The sequence below is a fragment of the Microtus pennsylvanicus genome, chromosome 20 (assembly GCF_037038515.1).
Source record: "Microtus pennsylvanicus isolate mMicPen1 chromosome 20, mMicPen1.hap1, whole genome shotgun sequence".
In the NCBI taxonomy this organism is placed as follows: Eukaryota; Metazoa; Chordata; class Mammalia; order Rodentia; family Cricetidae; genus Microtus; species Microtus pennsylvanicus.
Window position 1 is genome coordinate 5998553 of NC_134598.1, and position 25343 is coordinate 6023895.

At 37.5% G+C, this 25343-nt stretch overlaps 1 protein-coding gene across 4 annotated transcripts in view; it reads left to right on the top strand.

Annotated features, from left to right (window-relative positions):
* The window catches only part of Tafa2 (TAFA chemokine like family member 2), a 439738-nt gene that overhangs the window by 404154 nt on the left and 10241 nt on the right, over positions 1–25343 (top strand). For 2 of the 4 annotated variants that reach the window (XM_075954345.1, XM_075954343.1), the window contains exon 5: positions 24596–24841. The exons of the other annotated variants lie outside the window; for them this stretch is intronic. In XM_075954345.1, coding sequence (XP_075810460.1) covers positions 24596–24607 — 12 coding nt within the window. In that variant the 3' untranslated portion in view covers positions 24608–24841. The remainder of the gene's footprint in view (positions 1–24595; positions 24842–25343) is intronic. 4 annotated transcript variants of the gene reach the window in all.

The window sequence follows — 25343 nt, forward strand, 5'->3', positions numbered from 1 at the left end:
CCCAACACATTCGACCTTGTCAAGTAATGTCATCAGTACATTAACACTAGATGCACCAGATGTGTCCATGTTTTAGATAGCACAAATAAAGAATATACTTTATTGTTTTGCCAGTTATTCTTGATTCTTTGTGCCAAGTACATGGTCAGTTAGCTAGAATAACTCTATTATTCAGTGGGCTGGCAAAAGTTCTAATTCTTTCTAATTTGTCAATATTTTGTTGATATAAAATTTTCTTGTAAGGTATTTATTACCATGAAATTATTTCCCCCCACACTGTTCCTACCAAAAATAAGACTAATGGGAATTCACTAAAGATTTGAGATTCTGAAAGACAATGGCAAAGTAAATAAGGAAAAAAAGTGAGCTCTCTATAGCCATTCCGTGTTTTCATTAGTTCATTGGACAAGGAGAGGCTGACATTTACTGGACCCATAAACATATGCTGCACACCGAACAAGGTACTTTAAATACATTATCTAATTTACTCTGCTTAATAGCTCCACAAAGAAGATATTTTCATCTCCATTTTACTGATGAGTAAACCAATGCTTTGCAAAGTTAACTGGCTTCCCAAGGTCATAATGGTAATTAATTGAGGGACCAAGATTCAGCTACATAGCCTGAATCTCAAAATTGATCCCTTAATATGTAACTGCTACTTAATTTTAACATACGATTTAATATATTATTAAATGATAATTATTAAATTTTCCTACAGTTCTTTTCATAGGGGATAGACCTTTAAGAATATATTTAACTTTCTGGATCACTGAAATGAAAAGGTCAAGGCAATGTTGAAATTCTCAAAAACTATTCTCTAATGGTGCCTTTTCTTTCCCTGTTGGCCAATTCTCAATAATTCAAAATTAAAACTAAGCTTCACCTTCACAGAACTTAGTCCAATGTGTAGAAAGAGGACAGATGAAAGAGTGGGTGGTTCTGGACAGTAAAACCACATCTAGACCCTATAGCTTGCTTTAGTAGTATGGTACTACGTGCTATTAAACAACGTTTTTTGATTTTCTTTCATTCTTCCTATGAACAGATGGCAGTGGAGGACCTTATAGGATACATTGTCCTCCATCATCAGGCTGAGGGTTATGCTGACATCATAGGATAAAAAATGGAACCAGACAGGAAGCTCTTCAAACTCTATATCCCTGATGGCTTTTGCTATGTGTGTAGTTGGTAGCTACAAGTGGTGGCCATAGGCAAGTGGAAGCAGATAGGAGAAAAAGCAAATATCTCTCACCCATTCACAGAAATGAAGCCAGCTTTGAGTTTGTCTGCTCGGTATCCTTGTAGCATTTTATTCTTTTACGTCCTTCATGAATTCTGCCACAAATGCTCCCAAATTGCTTCCCCCACTGTCAGACATATGTCTGTCTTCCCCTTTTCACAACTCATCTGCCACGCTGACTGCTGGGCTACTTCTGTGCTTCAAATCCATCACCGTGGCTCTTCTGCCTCTATTGTTTCTTTCTCTATGTTACCAGCTCAGCCTTCACTACTGAAAGCAGACAAGAAAAGACTGCTTAAGGAAAGCCTCACATTGAGTGTGTAATGCCAGGGCAGAAGGCTCAGAGAATTCTAAGCCAATTCAATAAGTGAGCCTACAAAGCAAGCTTATATAGTGTTTAAACCAAACACAGCCATTGATGCTTAAGTTTTGGACCATTTGCAGCCTTGTCTTTTAAGGCTGCAAGTCCCTCTGATACGTCAATGGCTTAATTTTTCCTCTGCTAGCTTAGGTGGTTGCAGGGTTATCTAGAGTTCCTACAAACTTGTGACAACACAAAGTCTGATAGAAAATTGCTTCACAGCACACCAGTAGTGTCTCTAGTGCCAGGGGAATGATAGTGGTTGTAAAGCAGTTTTCCTGAAGCATCTCAGGGTTAGCAGTTGATACTGATGATGGCAGAAGGGAAGTCTGACTGGTTATGCCGCTCAGGGATGCCAGGAGCCCAACGGCTGCAAATGATGGAGTTAGATTGCTCTGTGGCTCCATCATTTCTCCCTGACTGGAAAATGGACATCAGAAGTCAGGTTTACAGCAAGAACTTAGCAGACTTACTTTTAACGCTAGCTGTTGTCTGAGTTTTCTATCCTACCCAGTTCCCGCAGTCGTTAAGTCCCAAAGAAATCACACAGAGGTCTACATTAGTTGTAAATGGATTGGCCCATTAGCTCAGGATTCTTATTAACTCTTATAACTTATATTAGTTCATTATTCTGGTATATGTTAGCAACATGGCTTGGTACCTTTTTCAGTGAGGCAGTCACATCTTGCTTCCTTTGCAGCGGGTAAAGGACTGCATCCTCTTCCCAGAATTCTCCTGTTCTCATTGACCTTCCTCTACTTCCTGTCTTGTTGTCCCACCCATACTTTCTGCCTGGCTACTTACCAATCAGTATTTATTTCAGATATAATTGACATAGCCGGGCGGTGTCCCAGAACACGGGAGGCACTCGGGAGGCAGAGGCAGGCGGATCTCTATGAGTTCGAGACCAGCCTGGTCTACAGAGCTAGTTCCAGGACAGGCTCCAAAGCCACAGAGAAACCCTGTCTCGAAAAACCAATATATATATTTGACAGAATACAGACAATTGGCCCACACGAACTAGCTACAACTTTAATAGTGTTTATCAGTGTTTAACATCTGTATATCATCCAAGAAAGAATTCTCATCATCTGTTCTGGATTAATACTGTTGTAGGTACTTGGATTGAATTGCTTCTAAGATCTCTAGTGATTCTGAGACTAGGATTCTCATTATAGCAGGAAAAATAGTAAGGGAAAAGATAAAATGTCTTGAAAAAGGGAACTTTTTGATTTATCATTGTAAATTATTTTTTCCTTTGTTTCTTTTATAAGAAACATTTTAATTCTTAATTGTTTTAGGTATATATTTTAATTTTTCTTGCATTTTAATCATTTAAAATTTTCTTTATGTATATGCATATATGCCTTTGTGTTCGTATGTGAATATGAGTATAGATGTCTGAAAAGGCTAAGAGAGGAATAAGAAACTCTGGAACAGGAGTTACAAGTGTAGGCTCATCCACATTGGGTTCTGGGAACTAAACTCAGGTTCTCAGTAAGAGCAGTGGATGCTCTTAACCAGAGTCATCTCTCCAACCCTAAGGAAAAACACTTGTAAAACATAGACATACTTAGATATTTTCAATTAGCTGGATACTATGATAGTTTACCTGACCTGTCAAAATTGTACAAATACAAGTATTGATTGAATTCACAAAACTATTTGATCAAATATTGCTATACTACCATAAAAAGTTAAAGTTTTTTTTTTTAATGTTATCAGCTTTGCCTTTCCCACTATAACATTGTAAAATGTGAGAAAAGAAAGAAACACTCTTAAGAAGGTTGGGCCACAATAGCGCTACACAAAGAATGAGTAGTGGACAGAGGTGATTCTTCCAAGTGTAAATAATTATATATTATTAAGAAGCATAAGCCTAATGCTGTTGTTGTCAAATTACCAGTCTTGAATAAGTAAGCTGGGGCGACTTATTCACTATGAAACCATTATCCCTGATTTGGCAGGTTCTGTACACAATAGGATGCCTAGAAGAGGAACTGGAAAAGGCTGCAAAGTACCTTGTGAACTGCTCTTAGCCCAGGGCTATTTGTGTTTCAGAGGCAAAACATGATGGTCATATGGGATTTTCATTGCAAGCGAAATGGCTGGAGAAATGATTAAAATTTTCAGTAATGTACACCTTCCCATATTATTGCCCATATCCAATCTGGAATGTTCAGGTAAGCCCCACAGTGGAAGGAGAACAGTCAGGCAGGCAGATCCAAGCAGTGAGGCGTGCATGGCCTCAGCCGAGAGAAATGGCATCTTCCAGAATGGACTAGAAATCAGGGCTGGGTGAGTTCATCTGACTAATTTGGAGCCTCATTGCCCTGATCACAAATGTTAATTATACCCTGCTTCTGCCTTTATAATCCATTCAGAGAGCTTTGGTGTTGTTGTTCTGACCTACTTTTCCCCCCCGAGAAAGCAGGGAAGAAAAAGAACAGATAGTTTTAGGCAACATCAAATTTTTGTTTTCAAACCCCTTTAGTCTGAAAAGCATAGAAAATGCAACAACTGTTTCCAAATCTTTTTTCCCCTTCTCATGCTTAAGAAGAAAAATTTAGGAGCACCTATGACATGCAAAACTATCTCCTACATTACTTTTAAGACTTAAGATAAAGAGAGAGGAAAAGTCATATGAGCCTTTTATTTTAAACTCTCTTTCAAAGATAAATAGTGAGGAACTTTTTTTTTAGAGTCATTAATAAAAGAATAGTCTCTCCAGTGTAAAAGAGCACATAATTATATGCTAATTATACAATACAAAATAGCAGGGGGGAAAGGTGCTGCAGAGCTTGTAAGATATGAGAAAATATCTTTAACCCTGTTGGGATCATCAGGAAAAACAGACTATACTTCATTGCTTTTAATGTTTTGATTTTTTTTTCCTGTGGGGAAGATCTAAGGAAGTCATGGACTGCTTTAGAATTTCAGTTTCTGATCTGTTGGTGAGGACATCATGCTCCAAAACAGAGGGGTCTGTAGCTCTTAGGTTTGATTCTTACTTAACGAAAACATGATAAAAACTCCATCTTGTCATTAGAAATATCATCTTTGGGAATAATGTATCCAAAGTCTGCCTACTCTTCCCATGTATAAGATGAATTCGTGGGGGCATAATTTGTAGCTAGTTGGAGTATTTTTGTTTTTAATGATATACTTCAAATACCTCAAGAGGATAGGAATTATATATTTTTTAAATATACCTTTGAACAAAATTGAGTTTTAAAGGTGATACAGTGAAAATGAACATATTATATAATAACAATCCTCATAATTTAAGCATAAAAGGAAATACAGCATTGACATAGCTGTTATTTTATACTACACCAGTCCTACTTAGTAAAGTTCATCAACCATACTAGAGAAAATGGACAACACAGAGATATATAAAATAATCATGGCCCACAAGCAGCACATGCATTTGAGACGGGGAAATGAGTAGCGTTTGTGGCACCATTTTTTTTTATCTCTGGGCAGCATCCTGCATAGAGGGGACATTGGAATCAATGGCAAATAGTGTCAAGACTAATGTTATTAAAATAACAGACTAGCAATGTCCTTGATTTAGCTCTGTCATCTTCAAAGGCATGAAGATGTCAATTCAGTTTCAAGCTCTCTCCCTGTGTGTACCAAGGACATTTCTAACTTCCTTCACAGCTAAATTAATATGACATTAATACATGGCTAACCTCAGAAGACAGATAAGACCAGTTTTAGGAGGGAGGAAAGAAACAGTGTCTTGTGAATTTTACTGATCAAAGCCTCAAGTTGCCCCTTCCAGATAAAGCTGGATTTTATATCAAGGCTCAGTGCTGGGAGATCTAAACAGGGACAAGGGTGCTGTTCAGACCCAAGGCAAAGGAAGAACATGGCAGGAGGATTAAGTTTACTTGATTCCTTTAAGATGGCACAGTTTGTATGCCTTCTTCATTCCCAATGCTCACTTTGCCTGGCAAATGTAGGTACACATTTAGAATAGTGTGGTTCTTTATTGATCACCCCGCTCTTATCCTGCACATCCCCATCCATTTGTCTTCATCCCTCTCCAGTCAGGGCCTGAATTACACTCTAGCCTACAGCACAAAGGCAAATGACCTTTAGGGCTGTGGTTGAGAAATTATATTATAGTACCGACAGTAAGATATATACCTTATCTTGTGACTCATTACACACACCACACACACACGCACACACACACACATGCACACATGCACACACACACACACACACACAAACACACACTTTTGTATGTGCCACATGTCAGTTAAAGCTGGCCTCTGATGTTTCGGTTCTCTTTCTTTCTTACCTTTTAGTCTTTTTCCTTCTGTGTCCTTCCCCCTTCTCTTCCTCTTCCCCCTCCCTCCTTCAAATATCAGCCTCAGGAACTGGTTTTATCACTTGCTGATAAGTTGTGTTCTGCATTTTAGAAAGCGCTAGGCTACCTCGATATTTGATTGCCTCCTACATCTTGCTTCATGGAACTTATGGAGATGCTAACTCCTGAATAAAGTATTCTCAAGTCAATCCAGTTCATGCATTTTAATATCAGTTTTCAATATATTTTGGGGTAAATATTTAATTTACTTTTGAGATATAGGTTTTGGGGAAGCAAGTATATATGACAAATAAATATTAATTCAAAAGTGTTGTATAGTTTGCTGTTTTAATGATTTGTTCTATGTTTCAAGTAAAGACACCAGTGATACAAAAACCAAGGAAACAAAAGTTGCTGCCCCCACCCCAGACCTGTACTCTCCTAGGTTGTAGTAAGTTTTCTGTTGCTGCCATAGAAGTTAAAGGAAGTTTCAGTGACTTAATACAATGTCTGCTGAGTATCTGTAGATTACAGTTGGCACTACAGTATCTGTTGTGTGGGTTTTGTGAAGGGAGAATTAAAGGGGGCATCACCTTTTCATAACAGAGCTGTGCTTCCTTGGGCTGAGTCTGGGAGACGCCATTTCAAAGCTCATTCAAGTTATCACTATGAGGGTCATCTTGGAGACTGTAAGGGCTGGGGTGCCCCTTACCAGAGCCTCTGTCACCTCCATTAGGATGATGGTTTTTCTCATCACACTCTCTCTCCAGTCTGAGGCATACCATGGCCTCCTCATGCCTGAGCATCTTTATCCTCTCCCTGTCTCATTTTTCCTCGGTCTTCTTCCTTTGCTATACTTCAACTGACTCCTCTGCCCACTGTCAACTGCTTTTAAGGGATGAAGTAGTTACAGCATTAGGACCACCTAGTGGGAGTAGTCGTCTCTGAAGTCTGGGCTGCTCAACAGACTCAGTTATATCTGCAAATATAGGACATTCACCATAGCACTTAAACTACTGCTTCTTTGAGGACTCACGGGATATGAAAGGTGATACATCTGTCTAAGTGACAAAGACACAGCAGATTTTGCCTATTACATGAGAGGCAACAAAAATTAAAAATTAATAAAGTAAATAGCACCTTAGATGGTGGTGTTAACACAACACAATGGGGATGAAGGATGGGGAATGAAAAGTGCTTAGTGAATTTGCATATTTGATTGAAGGTTTGAAGATGAGTAGATAACCCACTTGGCTATCTGGAGAATATGTTTTCTAAGAGATGGAAGAACAAGTTAAAGTCCCTGAAATGGCAGCTGTCCTGGGAAAACAACATCCAAGGGATTGTCAGGGATGGAGCAAGTCATATCACTCAAGGCTAGAAAGGACTTAATCTTTTGTGTTAAACATGTGGAAAATGAGAGTTTGTTGTTCATTTCCCGGTCACCCAAACTTGAAACAACCACACAGAAATTGTATTGATTAAATCACTGATTGGCCTATTAGCTCCAGCTTCTTATCGGCTAACTCTTACAACTTAATTTAACCCATTTCTATTAATCTGTGTATCACCACGTAGCTGTGGCTTACTGGCAAGGTTCTATCCAGCATCTGTCTCCAGCAGGACTTCATGGCTTCTCCTGACCCGCCTTTTTTCTTCCGGCATTCAGTTTAGTTTTCCTCGCCTACCTCTATTTTGTCCTATGCAGGTCTAAAACAGCCTCTTTATTAACCAATGGTATTCATGGCTTACAGAGAGGAAACCCACATCAGGAGTTGTCTTGAGGTGACATAGGAAGGACTGTGGAAAGACTGTATTTTCCCCCTATCTGTTTTTCTTTAATACTCACTAATTCTAGGCCATTAAGCATAATGGAAAAGCAGGTATAATCCTTGAATTTTGAAATTGATATTTCTTAAGAATAGGTGAACATTTTTACTATTATAATGAGAAAGGCATACAGTGAGTGAAATTAGTGTTAGGGAAGTTAAAATTTTAAATGAGGAGGCAATTAGAAACAAAACACTTAAGGAAGTTGGTAATCATGGTAATAACATTAGGGTTTTTTTTTTATAATAAGGAGGTTCAGACAGAAATGGATTAGAGTGTACAGTTCTCAAATCAATTAGACACTGCATTCAAGGCAGGTAAGAACCCAGCAAGGTGCCCAGGATGCAGCATTAGGGTAACATTTTAAATCTGCTGTTTTAAATCAGGTAGCTGCTTACTTCATAAACAATAATTTACGGGAGTGAGGGTGTCCGCCTTGGCATTTGTTTAGAGAGTTATTGGAAATTAATGCAAAGACTTCAAGTAATAGATCACCAGAGCTGTATTTCTCAAATGTGTCCTATATTTTCACAATTAAAATGAACAACGGGCGACAGATGAGTACTTTGAATCTCCTGGAGGATGGAGACAAGTCTGTACTATTCAAGTCACGTGTATATTTGCAAACGCTACTCCAAAGAGCATGCTTATGATCTTAAAGTTGATTGTGCGTGTTCAACACACCATAATGTAATCTTGGTTGGGCACCACAGAATTTTGTTAGCAACTCTGAGGAATATCTTAGGCCATGGAGTATTCCCTGTGAATTATGTCAAGGAGGATTCTAGGACTGTCTCTTACATTATGGTCAAAGGCCAAAGTTCTGTTGTGTTAGTTAAAATACATTTTAGGTATAATATTTGATGAAAGTAAATATACCTGGGGAGTCAACACCTGATCTATTTTTGATTATGTGGGGTCCCCTAAGGAAGGAAAAATGGAACTTCATGGGACTTGAAGAATAGGAGGGTTTGGGAAGAAGTCAGTTTCCACTACAGTGTCGCCTCTTGTTACCTGTCTACCCTCCAGTGAATAGTCCTCCCCCAATACAGGCCAGCTCCTTAAACTCATTTTCAAGAAGATTACCAAGGAGATATGACACATGAAAGTGGGGGGGGGATTGTTGGGGAGTTTCAGTGGGAGAGTGGATGGGGGTCACTGGACATTGTGTGTGTCCAAACATGTTGTATATGATTGTGTGAAATTAGGAACCCATACATTGAAATTAGGCAAGAATACATCGGAAAAAATGATTCAAATATGGAAAAAAAAGAAAATGATTCGATGGTGATACTCAAGGAACCACTCTTTGGAGACCTCATGCTTTTATTTCTATGTTGAGGGACAAACTTCCTACTTAAGAATACATGCTGCCTTTGTACTGATTATAGTACTCTATGTCTTCTACCAAAGCTCCTTCCATTCTCACACCTTTGCACACATTGCACAGTAAGTTTTATAGCACCGATGAATGAGTTCCCGTGCAACTTAATATTCTCATCTTGGCGAATAGGGCAAAGACAATTCAGTTAAGTAAGACAGAAGGTATTCTTGGCCAATGGTGACCAAGTGGTGCATGACAGCACAGCTGTGCCCCAGACCCCTCTCTCTCTAGGAAGACAGTCAATGGCAGTTCTCTGTTGAATGGTCCACAACTTGTCAAACCTGTCTCTCAACTGTGGAGCTGGTTGAGGTGTGCCTTATATGAAGGGAGGAGCTGGGCTTTCTGTCAGAATGATCACACTGCAGTTGGGCATATGCAGTAAAATTCCAGACCCCAATTTTAGTGGGTGAGAAAAAGATATATGTATTAGATTTGTGGATATTAACCTCTAAGAATAGAAACACAAGAATAATGTGTTTTTAATCATTTTAAGATATAGCAAGGAGCCGGGCGGTGGTGGCGCACGCCTTTAATCCCAGCACTCGGGAGGCAGAGGTAGGCGGATCTCTGTGAGTTCGAGACCAGCCTGGTCTACAGAGCTAGTTCCAGGACAGGCTCCAAAACCACAGAGAAACCCTGTCTCGAAAAACCAAAAAAAAAATAAAAAAATAAAAAAAAAAAAAAAAATAAAGATATAGCAAGGAAAGAAAAATATTTGTGTGTTTATAAGTAATCATAACCCAGACCATTGAATAACATATTCAGTAATAGCATTTGACAAAAGGACTGCCTTGGGAAATAAGAAACCCCTCACCTTCAGATGTCATTATAAAGTGAATTATATGCAAAAATTTAAAGTTGACTAGATCAACAATGATACGGACAGAAACCAGCATATACAAAAGCTTGGAGGGATAGATCCAGTTTTAATTACGGAATTGATGCTCACTCTTGGGGGGCAATAAGGCATGTGAAAGGAAGGGGGGACTTGTAGTTCTGAGGGGCAGAGTGGTAGCAACTGAAATCTGCATCATAAGAAACTGAAATTTCTATGTGAAAGATTTGAATTTTATTTGCTAGATGCAGATGAGCTATGAAAGCTCATGTTATGAGATTGGGGAAAGAGAAGGTCTGGTTTATAGTTAAGTATATTCAGCTACAAGGGACCAGAAGGAGGTATAAGATTATGGACTTGACATTAGTAAGGAAAGGGGTGACACTGTGGGGGTAGAGAGGTAAGGAGTAGAGTCAAGATGACTTGATGATTAAAATATAGCAAGTGAGACTTGTATGTTTATTTCCTATTTGCTTATATTTTGGTGATTACTTGGTGACAGCTGTCGATGGAGACTCTAAGTAGAAGAATCTCGTAAACAGAATGATATATAGACAACTAGACAAAAGCAGATATTGGAGAATTCCATGGATTGCATTGAAACGATTTATTATAAAGCTTTCCCAGGAGGAATGGTTCAATCAAGGCTCTCGAAGATATTTACCAGGTGATGTGGAATGAGACAAGTGGAGGCATCAGAAATGAAATTGTTTGCCAATTTGTCTCCATAGTATCTAATAAGCAATCTGTTATTTTGTGTTGTAAAGGGAGAACTGAATTTTCTTTGCACCTTTGTGCTAAATTTCCGCAAAAGAAAAGCTACCTCTGTGAATCAAAATGTTGATTTCTAAATTAAGCTATTTTTATATTACCAACTATTTCTATAGAAAAATAAACATGGAAATTTGAATAAATGCAATCTGAAATATGCATTGACTATATTTAAATTTTCTGTCATCATTGTATTGTATATTGTATAGTCATTTATATGAGATACAGAAATAGTTAAAAAGGAAGAGAGAAAATAAAAGAGAGATTATCTGTATAAAAATATGAAAAATTGGGGCCACAGTAATAGCTATACTTTGAAAACCAAGAATCTCATCAATGCCTAAGAACATTGAATATTATGAAAATATCTGTCAATATTGTAAATTCACACAGCAGTTAAATCTTGAAATAGCACAAGAAAATCTGACTTTTAGTGAGATATTGTATATAATATAAAATTCCAATTTCTGGATTAAAACAAAAAATAAAAACTGTTATAGTTTATAGGAAGTTAAGAATTTGGATTTTTTGTAGTCTTTAATATTTAACTTTTTAGAGATACGCATGATTTAACTGTTAACACAACCTTCACTCATGACACTCAGTATACAATAGTTTGCTTCTATTAAGCATGGGGTGTTGACTTGCCATAATGTATGATGAGATTAACCAAAAATCAATAAAGGTTTGCTTTGTCAAGTGCCTGCTTGCTATTGGCATTTTTACCTCTGCTTCTATTGCTGAGTCTCTTCTGGTGGCAAACATATTATACTCTTACCTTTCATTGGCATTTTCTTCCTCATCTTGTTCATAAAAACTGACATCTTGGAGAAGAAGTGTGTGTGTGTGTGTGTGTGTGTGTGTGTGTGTGTGTGTGTGTGTGTGTGTGTCAGAGAGAGAGAGAGACAGAGAGGGAGACAGAGAGAGAGACACAGAGGAACAGAGGCAGGGAGAGGAGAAGAGATTGATTTCTTAAAGGATGCTTGCAAATTACTGATTATAATTTGTGCTTCAAATTTTGTGTTTGAAGCATTCTGGACTCATAAAGACTGGTTATGGGAGACCTTGTTTGGTCAGGCTGTTTAGGAGAGTTGGTTTGCTCAGCATGGTTCTAGAACTCATGTGGTGTGATACTTCTGTTCTATCTTGAAAGGAACAAAATTGAGTATTCTTAAAAGACACTCTGTCTCACAGTCAGAGAAATTTGCATGGGTATCATGATAAGAAATCTCAATTTCCTAACCTCAGTTACAACATGTGATCAATTTGTGAGATTACTAAATGTCTAGTCAGACGGTCAAGCCTCCTTTGTGATTAAATTTCACAGATGAACTTGTTGAAGGCACTGCCTGCATGCATAATACTGTTGTGAACCATGCAGATTAGTCATTTGCCTCCAGACTGGCACTTCAGGGGTGCCTAGATGAGTTATGAGGAAATGTGCTTATGGATGAAGTTTGATAAAAGTTATTAATGATAACTCTTGATATACTCAGTTTTTTTTTAACCAACATTGATGGTCTAAAGAGCTCCTATCCAGTGATATGTTATCACATTACTATTTTATACTACAAGTAAGGATAAACAGTGATAATATGAAAAACATGTTTAATCATGTGAGGTGAAAAAACCCTACACCATGACAGAATTATCTTTGATAGCAATAGTATAACATTGAGAATTTATCTTTCCTGAGCATACAGCAAATACAGAGAGCATGATACACTGTAAGAGTGTACCCAATGACAGGAGACCCTGCCAGAGTGTACCCAATGAGATGAGACACTGTCAGAGTGTACCCAATGACATGAGACATTGTCAGAGTGTACCCAATGACATGAGACACTGTCCAAGTGTACTCAATAATTGCTCATTGTCCACTGCACTCATCATGGGCCCTGGGAAGTTTGAAGGGCTATAAACCTGACAACAATCCTCTCATTTTTTCTGCACAATAGTTCTCTCAGCCTTACCTAGCAAGTGCCCTTCAACTGTGTCTCATAATAAACACATCATACATGTAGCTCATCCAGGGCATTAGTGAGTAAACCCTGTGTTTATTCTCAGTTAAACTTAAGCCACTCCTAAAGAGTCTTATGGACATCCTCTGCTTTCCATGTGCATCTTCCATGTACATCTTCCATGTGCATCTTTTGCTTTGATATAGACATACTTGTTTTTCTCAGAGAAGCTAGCTCATTTACATCTTTTGTGTATAGCACAAAACAGGAACACCATATCCAAATCAAGGAGGATAATGTAGTTACTGTTTACAGATGCACATGCCAAGTTTCATCTTCCTGTGTTTTGCAAGGAGGAAGAACCCAGAAGAAATACCTCTTGAAGATTTTATAATAAAGAATCTCAAGAGGTGTTGTGGTTAATATTCAGTCATTAGAAGGCTTTATTTATTCATTCCCATATAAAGTAAAAATTCATGTTCAGAAAGTCAAGTCTGATGGCTAATTATAATTGTGTCAATTGGCTGGTCTACAGTGCCCAAATATTTAATCACACATTACATTTCTTGTGAGGGTATATTTTTTAAATTTATTTTTATTAATTAATTAATTTCCCCCAGCCTGATTACAGTTTCCCTCCCTCCCTCCCTCCCTCCCTCCCTCCCTCCCTCCCTCCCTCCCTCCCTCCCTTCCTCCCTCCCTCCCTTCCTTCCTTTCTTCTTCTCCCAGTCCTTCCATCCAACCTCCTCTCTCTGTCCCCCTTTCACTCCTCCTCTTTTCTCTTCAGAAACGTGTAGACCTTCCATGTATATCAGTCAATCGTGGTGTATCAAGTTAGAATAAGACTAGGTATCTCCTCTCCTGTTGAGGCTGGATTAAGCAGCCCAATAGGAGGAAAGGGTCCGAAATGCAAGTGAAACGGTAAGAGAGAGGAGAGCCCCTGCTCCCCCTGTTAGGAGTCCCACCGTGACAACAAGCTACACAACTGTAACATATATTCCAAGTGCTCAGGTCAGGCCTATGGAAGCTCTCTGGTTAACAATTCAGTCTCTTTGAGCTCCTATGAGCCCAGATTAGTTGATTCTGTATTTTTCTTGTGGTCCCCCTGGTCTCTCTGGCTCCGTTAATCCTTTCTCCCCATGAGAGTGTATTTTAATGTGATTTAAATTGGTGAGGGGGTGCACAAAGGGCATTGCCTTTGTTAATGTGGGGGTGGACCTCCACCAATCAGTTAAAAGCTCAAATCACAAATGTTGCTGTCCCTTGAGTAACATAGACTATATTTTTATACTATATTACATACTATACTATAAAAATATTACTATATTTTTGCCTAGTGGGATGCTTTAACTGCATGTATAACCAGTGATTAAAATAGTGACTCCTTTGTAGAATTCATATATCAATATTTTATTAGTTATTTTGAGTAGAAATTTCTGTAAATTCTAGAATTTTTCTAATGTAGTTTCTTAGAATATTTTCCCTAGGTTTTTAGATATTGTCCTTTATTTTACTGTTGTTATGATAGAGTATAAGTGGATTTTTTTTCATTTCCTGAAATACTTTTGAATGCCTGCCTGATATCAGGATCTGTGCTACGTCTTAGGGATAAATTACTTAAGTAAGATAAAGGCTCTGTGTGGAAATTGTTCTCGGTGGTGTTCTAACAGGTTACACTCTGAAGTAGATTAGGCTGAACAGAAAAAGCAAGAAGAAAAGCCTGTGAATCTTTATAGTTAAAATAAACAGGATTTACTCTCAGTCAGCCATCATCCTATGTGGCTTTTGGTCTCCAGAGGATAATTCTCTTTATTCCAGAGCCAAGGCTGAAGGGTGCACATGACTAGGCATATCATTTGTTACCATGATAGGAGGACTGAAAAATCAGCACTGATCAGCCCTGAAGCAACAAACCTACCCTTAGCTTTTGTTCTGAAGTTTTAAAGATGTCTATTAGAGAAGATCCAATATGCTGAGCCTTTGTTTTTGTTCATGTTATGAATCTAGACAGATATATAAGGCCATATGTTACACTAGACTCTTTTCATGGCCACAAGTGCTCTCTGTGCTGTGTTAATTGCTCTTTCCTCTCAAACGTCTGGCAGTCAGTGGTCTTTTCTCCCCTATTGTTTTGCTTTTCTCAGAGTGCTATCTACTTGAAATCATATAATATATAGCCATTTCAGTTTGGCCTTCTTTAGTGATTTGTATGCAGTCAAGTTTATAGCATGCCTTTAATAGCTTACTATTGCCTTTCTTCTTAGCCTGGATGACACTCTACTTTATTGATGAAGTTATTTATTATGTTCTTTCTGGAAAAAAAAAACTGGATTGTCCCCAGAATTCAGAAACTATTCATAAACCTGCTAAAAACATCCTTTGTTCATGTGTCTTTATGAAGAAATAGTCTTAGGCATTTTGGGGGTAACTAGCAAGACGTAGAATTGCTAGGTCATATGGTAAGGCTGTGCTTATCTCTGTGACAGTACATTCTAGGGTAGCAGTCCTAGTCCGCTTCCCCACTAGCAGGCAATAGAAGATCTTGGTGCTGTACATACAGCCTTGCCAGCGCTGGTGCTGGATTCTGGCCATCCTAACAAGTGTGCACACTGGAAGCTTTCACTAATTCCTTCTTTATAGGTGCAGTATACATGCTTCTTATTGCCTCTATAAGGTATCCGGTGCATTGGGAAGGAAAGTTTTTGAGAAGATACAAAGGAAATAATTCTTTTAAAAATTATCTCAAATGATCTTTCCCCAAAAGACTTATGTTTACAATATTTTCAAAAGCATGATATAATAGAAAATATCTAGTTTTCTTCAAACAAACTTATCAGAGCTAAGAATTCTCATCATAAAAGCTTTCAAGAGTCACAGGCATATGGGCATATACCTATTAGCCCAAAATTTAACAAGTAAAGGCAGAAAGATTGCAAATTTGATGCCAGTCTGGTCTCTATAGTTAGTTCTTACAAATTTAAGTAGAATAGAACAAGACAAATCCATCAAGTTCATGTCTGGCTATTTAACCTTACGTGTATGCACATAACCCTATTCCCTGTATGAATGAGGAATAGCATATGTTGACTTAAAATTACCTTTGTATGAAAAAAAGCTCACCCTAAATCACAGTGGTCTTCAGGATGGCTTCAAGAATATCATTAGCTCGCCGGGCTGTGGTGGCGCACGCCTTTAATCCCAGTACTCGGGAGGCATAGGCAGGCGGATCTCTGTGAGTTCGAGACCAGCCTGGTCTACAAGAGCTAGTTCCAGGACAGGCTCCAAAACCACAGAGAAACCCTGTCTCGAAAAACCAAAAAAAAAAAAAAAGAATATCATTAGCTCTACTGTAGAAATTAACAATTGATACATTTCTGGAAGGTCCTATCTCTTCTCTCTGTCTATCTTCTTATCTCTCTATCTGATGAGTCTCATTTATTTTGGAAAGACATGTCTGATTTACTCTTTGAGAAAGTATTCAAGAATGGGTTTGATGTTTATGAGCTCACTTTATCCTAATTTTATTTTTGGTGTATGCATATGTGTATCGTGTGTGTGTGTGTGTGTGTGTGTGTGTGTATTTGTGTGTGTGTGCACTTCTGTGAACATAAATGTGAAAGTGATGTTGGGTATCTTCTTTAAAGACAACTTTTAGTGACAGGGTATGGTGGCTCACTTTGATTTTTAACTCCATACAACATAGAATTATCTGAAAATGGAGTCTCAATGATTGTTTATGTAGGATTTGCCTCTGTGCATGTCTGTCGAAGAATGCCTTGATTAATGTTAATTAATGTAGAAAGACTCAACCTATAAGTGTAAATGGAGACTGTTCACTCATTTCTCAACTTCTCAGACCACACAGAAACTATATGAATTACAACACTGCTTGACCTGTTATCTCAGGTTTCTTATTAATAAACTCTTACACCTTAAATCAACCCATTTTATTAATCTGTGTATCAGCACAAGTCTGTGGCTTACTGGTAAGTATCTGGCATCTGTCTCTTTTGGCAGATACATGGCATCTCTCTGACTCTGCCTACTCTATCTATATATCTTTTCCAGCCTGTCTATATTCTGCCCTGCCATAGGTCAAGGCAGTTTTATTCATTAACCAATAAAATAAACACATATAGAAGGACCTCTCACATCATATAAATGGACATCTTTTCTTTGATTTGAGTCATTTCTTTCTGCTCTTGACTGTGGATGTGATGTGGATAGATGCCTGAAGTTCCTGTTTTCTTGACACCAAACCCCCACCATGGTAAACTGTGACCTCTGTGAACAAAAAATAAACCCTTTCACCTCTAAGTTGCTTTTCAGTGGAATATTGTATCACATCCACAAAAATGAAACTAGAACACAAGGTTTCTTACTGAGCAGGGAGCTTGTACATTCAGCTAGGCTGGTTGGTCAGTAAGCCCCAACTTCCTTCTTTTTCTTCCTATTTAACACTTGGATTGAATCATGCTCTGCTTTTGAATGTAGATGCTGGGGAACAAACTCAGGTCCTCATGCTTGGATGGCAACCATTCACAGGCTGAGCCATCTTCCCAGCCCTTAAATTCAGAGCTTTGAATCTGATTCCTTAGGTCCATATCTGTGACCTTGGAAAAGTTACTTGACACCAGCACTCCTTGCACATCTGTGAAATGGAACAATTATGTAAATATTTGTGGATTATTAAGTATTTTAAACCTGTGAACATTCAGAAATCACTTAAAACACCTACTAGCCAGCTGGATGGTAGTGGCACATGCATGTAATCCCAGCACTCAGTAGGTAGAGGCAGCCAGCCTTGTCTACAAGAGCTAGTTGTTCCTGGACAAGTTCCAGAGCTACAGAGAAATCTTGCCTTGGAATACCAAAAAACAAAACAAAACAAAATAGGTACCCGTCACTTGTTAGGGCTTACTCATCTCTTGAGGGAAGTAGGGAAGTACATAAATCTAGTAGGTTGTTAATAGGTTAGTAAAATAAAATAGGCCAATTTCCCAATGAATAAAGTGTGAACATTATTATTCAACAGTAGTAAGTCTTGCTAAATAAACACTTGTAGAAATGTCTCAGCATTCCTTTCGGCACATAAGCTCATCGTTAAACAAGGCCCTTCAAAGAAAGCATAGATTCATTTAAAACTCTACTCAATTCCTTTTATAATAACCCAAAAAATATTCTTATAGAGAGTGGGTGAGGTGCTTCAGCTTGATAGTTCAAGTTCGGTAATCAATGATGAAAGTAAGATGGTGTCCTGTAAGATGTTGTCTGGCTTCTACAGATATGCCATGGAGCAAATATGTTTGTGTGTGCTTACTGCCTCCCACACAATAAATAAAAAAAATACATAAATAAATACATGAATGCTATTAACATGTTTGTTGTTGCTGTTATTTTTAATTTACCAAAGAGCTGGATGAAGTGGGGTGTAGTATTTTAATGGTCATATCACCGGGGACATTCCCATCACTAGTGTGGGCTAGGTCAAACCTATTATGCTTCTGATTGTAAAAATCATCTTTGAAGAAGTATACTCCTGGAGCATAAGCTTTGCTGTGTCCTTTTTAGCCACCAGACATTGCTTTTTCAGTTGTATCTTACTAAGGCTATATGAAGTGAAGTACTTTTTTCTGTCCTTTGCAATTGCTGACCTTAACAAGGGCTTCTTAGTATAATTCTAAGGAAGACTCACAAAGGTGTCTCTTTATGATTAAACTGTTTTGTTAACCGGGGACAGAGTATACTATGGCTATGTACTGGGCTTTTCCTATATCTGCTTTTATTTTAATCTTAACTTTTTGTGTTGTTTTGCCTGGGGCAGTGTGAAATGATGCTGGCCTGGAGTGGTTGCTGCTTTGGGAAAAGTTTGTTTGCTTGAATGCTGAGCTACCCTCGCCCATTTCAATGTTACTAATACAACATTAATGTTCTCACTAAATCACAAAAATGACCAGCAGAAACTGATGCAGAAAGTGCTTATAGATATTCAGCAATTAACTGAGGCTAATAATTTCTTTTTATGGAAGAACAAATAAAACCAAAGTGATTCTTTTAAAATAGTACATTTCTACCTAAATATGTGGCAATGTGTTTTGCTCTTAAGTGATGAAAAATTGCATTACAAATTATATGCACAATAAAACTACTTATTTGTTTTCCCAGACTCTAATATAACTTTTAAAAAATGCAGCATTGACCCATACTTTGTACAGGAAATGCCTAACTCTGTAAAAACGTAGAATAATATATGTTTTTAAAATAATAGAATTTTAAAAGCCAATGACATATCTATGTTTAATGCTTTATTATATAATTAGATTTCCTGCTTTTGTAATAGCATTGAAACAGTGAGAGTAATCAGAGTAAGCAAGGAGGGGTAGAAATTGTTTTTGAAAATATTTATTTCAAAGTAAGTCTTGACGGTATTTGAATGGGTGAATCAATTTCTTAATTGGGACCAAAATTGCATTTATTTTGCTTAGCAGTGTGATGAAATAGAGATTAGTTCTATTATGAATAAGGAGATAGGGGTTTTTTTGTTGTTGCTACTGTATATAGAAAAAAGAGTTCTATAGTGAATAAATCTAATAAGTCAAAGTAGTTCCATGATTAGATATTCTTAACCCCACACTCTTCATTATGGCAGCATACATCCTCCTGAAATGCTGTCTTCATCATTATTACAGCCAATCACCATCATGAGATGAACATTCAGGCTAAATTACGTCATCATTATTACATCATCATTATTACAGCCAATCATCATCAGTAGATGAACATTCAGGCTAACATATGTCATCATTATTACAGCCAATCATCATCAGTAGATGAACATTCAGGCTAACATTACATCATTGTTATTATATCATCATTATTGCAGACAATCACCATCGGTAGATGAACATTCAGGCTAACATTACATCATCGTTATTACATCATCATTATTAAGACAATCACCATCAGTAGATGAACATCCAGCCTAATATTACTTCTCTCTTTTTTTTTTTTTTTGATTTTCAAGACAGGGTTTCTCTGTAGCTTTTTTTTTCTTTTTTTTTTTTTTTGGTTCCTGTCCTGGAACTAGCTCTTCTAGACCAGGCTGGCCTCGAACTCACAGAGATTCGCCTGCCTCTGCCTCCCGAGTGCTGGGATTAAAGGCGTGCGCCACCACGGATTCGGCGCTCTCTATTATTACTTCTTAACCAACTTCTAATTAATTCAATGGTAAAGAAAGAAAAGAGGAAAAATGAGGAAGTTGAAGTCCACATGTAATTTTTACTTCTCAATTTTATGAAAATTTCATTCTAACAGAAAGTTTTTAAAAATATATGACAGAAAAAAAATTGTAAAACCCAACTGAGAAACCTAAGCATGTGTTAGATAATCTCAAATTCCAACATCTTTGGGCTTTAAAATCGGTCTGGGTTTTTGTAAGAGGCGTTTTTGACCTCCTTGCTGTAATAAGTCATTTGTCTTGAAGGTAATAGAGTGTGCCATGAGTTTAATGTGGCTCTTGGCGTGACCCTGGGCTCTAGCACTAGCTGATAATATTCCGGTCAGCCTTTCACATTACACTCTCCATGTCTCATCTTTATGATATACATGTTGAGGAACTTAGCTCAGCGCTATAACCAGAAATGCTTGCTCAACACTAACCTTAAACATTTGTTAGAAACTTGAAGTGATTTAGTAGTTTTTAAAAATGTTTTCTGGTTCAAGGAATGCTTCTTTTGGGCTCACCACATCACAGAAATCCTTATGTCTTGAAGATGTCAATATCCAAGAGTTATTCACTAAAACTCAAATTCCCATGAAGAGGGTACTTACTCATTTAGGTGATGAGAGAACTCCTTACGACAGTGGGAAATCCCTTTAGGATATGCATAAGAGGAATTCAGGAGGCAGGTATAAAGTAGGACCATCGCAGGAAAATACAGTTGTCTAGCTGTACATAACTTATACCATTGTGCTATACCTGCTCCAAGCATAGTTGTAATGTGTTGGTACCATAAAAGTATGGAAGTTGGAGAATACCAAAGAGAAACATGAAATCCTGCCAAACACTTGATGACTTATTAACACCAAGTTCCTCAAAAAAGCTGAGCTGCCATTCTCTTTTAGTTATGGTTAAGAAAAATCTTCAAAGTACCTTACCTTACATTCCTTAAATGACAAATTAGTAAACTGTATGTGTTCTGACACCAAAAACTCAAAGAGAATAGGAAAAGAGAAGTGTGATGATCAGGAGAGAACAGTCTGTTTCTAGGACCAGACTCCTAGCCTATGGAGGTCAATGTCAATACAAGGAAATCTAGAGATTGAAAGAGACCTGACAGACCCCAGGGGACTGTCATAATAGTCTATGTCACCAGGCACATATCCCTGTTGTGCTCATGGAAGTGTAATGATATTTACAGGGTACTGCCTGAACCACCTTAATACCTTAAACTGGACTGAGAAGAACATGAATCGTGGAAATGTCATTGGGAGAGGCATAATCCTAATCTCTGGGGGAAAACTACAGCTCTAGTGTCACCGTAACTTTACAACTTTGCAAATACAAAACCTAGCATACAATTAGAAAAATAAAACACCAAACCAGGCATACACGATGACAAGGAGCCTAAGCAATAGCAACAACAACAACAATAAAAAAAGCAAAAATAACCCACAACACTGAAATGAAACCTCAGAGCTGCTCCTCTATAGGAAATGTAGGAATGTCATGGACATTTAAATCAGCTAAAGACATGATAGATTAGTAAAATGTACAAAAGGAACCAAGCAAAGAAGGCAAGGGAGGCAAGAGAAACGAACCTAGCCAGCCATGATAGTGTAGACTTTTAGTCCTGCCCTCAGGAGGCATAGGCAGGTGGATCTCTGTGAGTTACAAGCCAGCCTGAGCTCCAGCCAGTCAGAGTTAAAACAATTAAGGAAATAAGAAACATAAATTTGAAAGCAAGAAAGTAAGTATACAGGGGAATGGTGGGAGACAGGAAAGAGAAGTAGGCAATAGTGTAATAGATTTAATTTTGATGAATGGAAAAATGATTCCTGTAAAGAAAGTCAGTCTTTATGTCTTAGGGGAGAATGCTGGGGAAGAGGTGTCAGGTATCCTGAATGGTAAATATAGCAGGTCTCTCAGTCTCTCTCCCTTCCTCCCTTCCTCCTTTCATCCCTCCCTCCCTCTCTCTGTGTGAATGTGTTTACATGAATAGTATTATTTGGATGGCACTGAGTCAATCATTTTATCATTTGTTTGATATGTTCCACTATAGGAAACTTGATGCTGCTTCAATGGCACCCCCAGACTGGTCAAGTGAGCCACTACTCCTAGGTGTAGTGCTACCACAAAATATTTCATGAGAAAAACTCCCTGACAGTGTTAAGCAGCGGTATGGAAATTACTCAAGAGAGAAGAGCATTTTTAAAAGTAGGATAATTCATAACTGAAATATTAACTGTAATAAATATGCCAGTATGAAGCTTGATGTATCCATTTGGACATTTTCCACATCCCAAGTGGCTAGCCTAATACCAATTAAAGCATCACAGACTGCTATTATCTTCCTGAATTATTATTTTCATGAATTAATTTTGTCTTAAAAATCAGACCTTTTCCAAATGAGAATACATTTAAATATCTGAGGTACAAAAGTGAAGTTGAATGTCAGAACCCATAGATATCTATAATTTCAAATTCTAAAAATACAGAACCATGGGAATAATGCTAGAAAAATTAATAGCTGAGAAATTGGCCTATGGGGTCACCTGATCATGCCTCTAGGTGTTTATAGAGAATTCAAATAGTAGTTCTATTTCTGTCTGAAGCTGCTTATTACTTTTGCTCATATATATATATATATATATATATATATATATATATATATATATATCCATTCATTAATCTGTTCATTCATTTACCCATATGCATATCCATTCATTACTTTAATTTTACATTTGATAAATATAAGGGGTCATTTAAATGCCTGGAATACTGCTTAGTCATGAAAAATGAAGCATGTGTTATATATTTGCCTTATATTAGCTCTCAACTCTTAAACCATCTTGTTATAATGAAATATACCTAAAGTATAAGACAAAGTTCTGAATATATGGATCATTGAATTCTCTCATCTGTTTAGGACTTTAAATAAAATACAGATGCTTAATGTGCACCATTAAGAGAGTGACACACATGGGTACAAGAACTTAGCAGAGCATAATATGTGTACCCATAGAGACTTTGGAAAGGAGTGACCAAACTAATTGCTTGGTCTAATGCTAAAGGATTTTATGTAGATTCTGATTTTATAGATTTATCTTTTTAAATGATGGTAGCAAAGGGGAAGAGAAGATACAAAGGACAAGATAAATCAGGGAGTTATTTCACTTAGACAAACCAGAGGGTCACAGTCCTTGATTAAGAGAGTGATGGTGGAGCAGTGGAACAGGAAGTGGGAGGAGATTGGGAGGATGCGTAGAAGTGGGAAAAGCAAGAAATGTGTGGGCAATAGTTATGTTTTCAATGGGGGAATATATAGAATTAAAGAATATTTTTCAAAAAACATGGTTTTGAGCAATGTAAAGGGAATGGAGCATTAGGAAGACATGAGTGGTGCATATCTCCCGCTACTGGATTTTTCTAGAAGGTATGAAACTCTCCTACATTTCCTTGAGTTTCATCCTTTGTCTTCTGCCACTGCATCCACTACCTGTATCGGAACTGACCCATTCTATGGTAATCTTTGCTCGGGTGTGTCTGGAGAAAGTCAGGTGTTCTTGATGGCTGATCAGCAAATAGAAGTTCTGCCCTACCCTACACATTGACTTAATTTTGCATTTTCTAGTTTGATAAGGAGAGGCAAAGTTAGCAATAATGGCAAAAGAAATGTATTTATTATTCAAAAAGTCAAAATCATTCTTAAATTGTAAAATATCTTTAATTTCTATTATGCCGTGTTTGGTCTTTTCTCTACAGTGAATTTTAACTCCTCTGTCCTCTCAAATTCATCTAGGAAATGTTATAGTTTGATTCATTCTAACAAAACCCATCTGTTTTCTGATTCCAATGGATGACTTCATCTACATATGATTTATTATGAATAATAATACTATTTGTATTTTTCTCAAATTATTATTCAAATTACATATTCTTTGGGAGAATGGTGCATAAAAAAATTTGTGAAGGCCTCTATCTATAATATATAATAAATTACAGCTGAAATATCATGGATATTATTCAGAGTGTTCATGGGGATCATAGGATTAATAATGACTTAAGAGATGTGAAGTTGGCTTGAAAAGCAAGTGCCCATGGGTGGTGAAACTTAAACATTAGTTAAAAGGCTTGATCTCTTTTACCTGCCCTAAAGTGTGAATGATCTTAGTTTATGCATCAGCAAGCTATAAATCACTGCAGGCATGGATATTCAGATAAGCCTATGAATGGTTATGACTGCAAATATGAAATCTTAGGATTCCAACTGAGTATTTCCACATAATGTTTCTATGATTCATTGACATGTCAATGTTAAGATATTTGGCTGTTGAATTCTTTGTTATTTCTTGCTTGAATTCAATGAAAATTTCTTCTTTGGTTTGTGCAAAATATTTCCCAAACTGTTCACAAGGAAAACTTACAATCCCTGCTGAAATTGCTTATAAAAGCTTTTTAAGTTAGCCCTACTTATTGTATGTGTTCCACATTTATAGCCTTCTAAGAGCAATAGAGAACTATTCCCACTGTGAGCTTGTTCGAAGCAAAGGACATTATTGTCTTGTTGTCACTTTACACTTACTAAAATGTTCCCTTTCTCCCAGCTTTGAATCCTGTGATATTCTGTTCAACAGTGGAGTGCTTGACATGTGCTTGTTCCTTAGGCAAACGTGTAAAACTCTTCACGTTGGAATGGAGAAGTAGAAAGAGAAGGTTTCTGCTGTGCCTCATGACAATTTTTGATTTTCCGCATTCAAATTTATTCTGGCTCCACGCTGGAGCAGTAGTTATGGCGAATCGTAGTGTTGGTCGGATTCTGAGGAAGGGGCAGAAGTTTCCTTGAGAAGTAAAGATTCAAAACAACTCCAGAAATGAGCACCTGTCTCCGTTCATTTCTCACAGAGCAGCAGGTGTGTACCCAATGTTCACAGGGTGAACTGTGACCTACTCTTTCTTATAGCTTTCCAGCTTGGTTTCAGATGGAGGAAACAAAACCGGTACAATGTTAGAGATCAGAAGGCAAAAAACTGACTCCGTAGTTAATAAAGAAAGCAATGATTTATTTTAATAAAAAAGAAACAAATAGGAAGAGTCATCATTCTCTGAACTGACTCACAAAGCCCACAGGTTGGATGTTGTACCTACACTAAGACAATATGTTACCAATGGTGAACCTTATGCTGTCTCCACCAGTGGCCCTGCAGTGCCACGTGCTTTAGAATTGAAAACAAAGCAACAAACCCTAGTATGTTGCTGAGCATCTGTCAGTGTTCAGCCTGCCTATTATTTATAAATATGCATGAAGAGCACTGAGCCAACAGGCTCTCACTTAATCTCCATAAAACAAATCCTGACAGACTTCTTACCCAGTCATTCTTTATGTATTAGAATTAAGACTGAAAGCTATGTGGT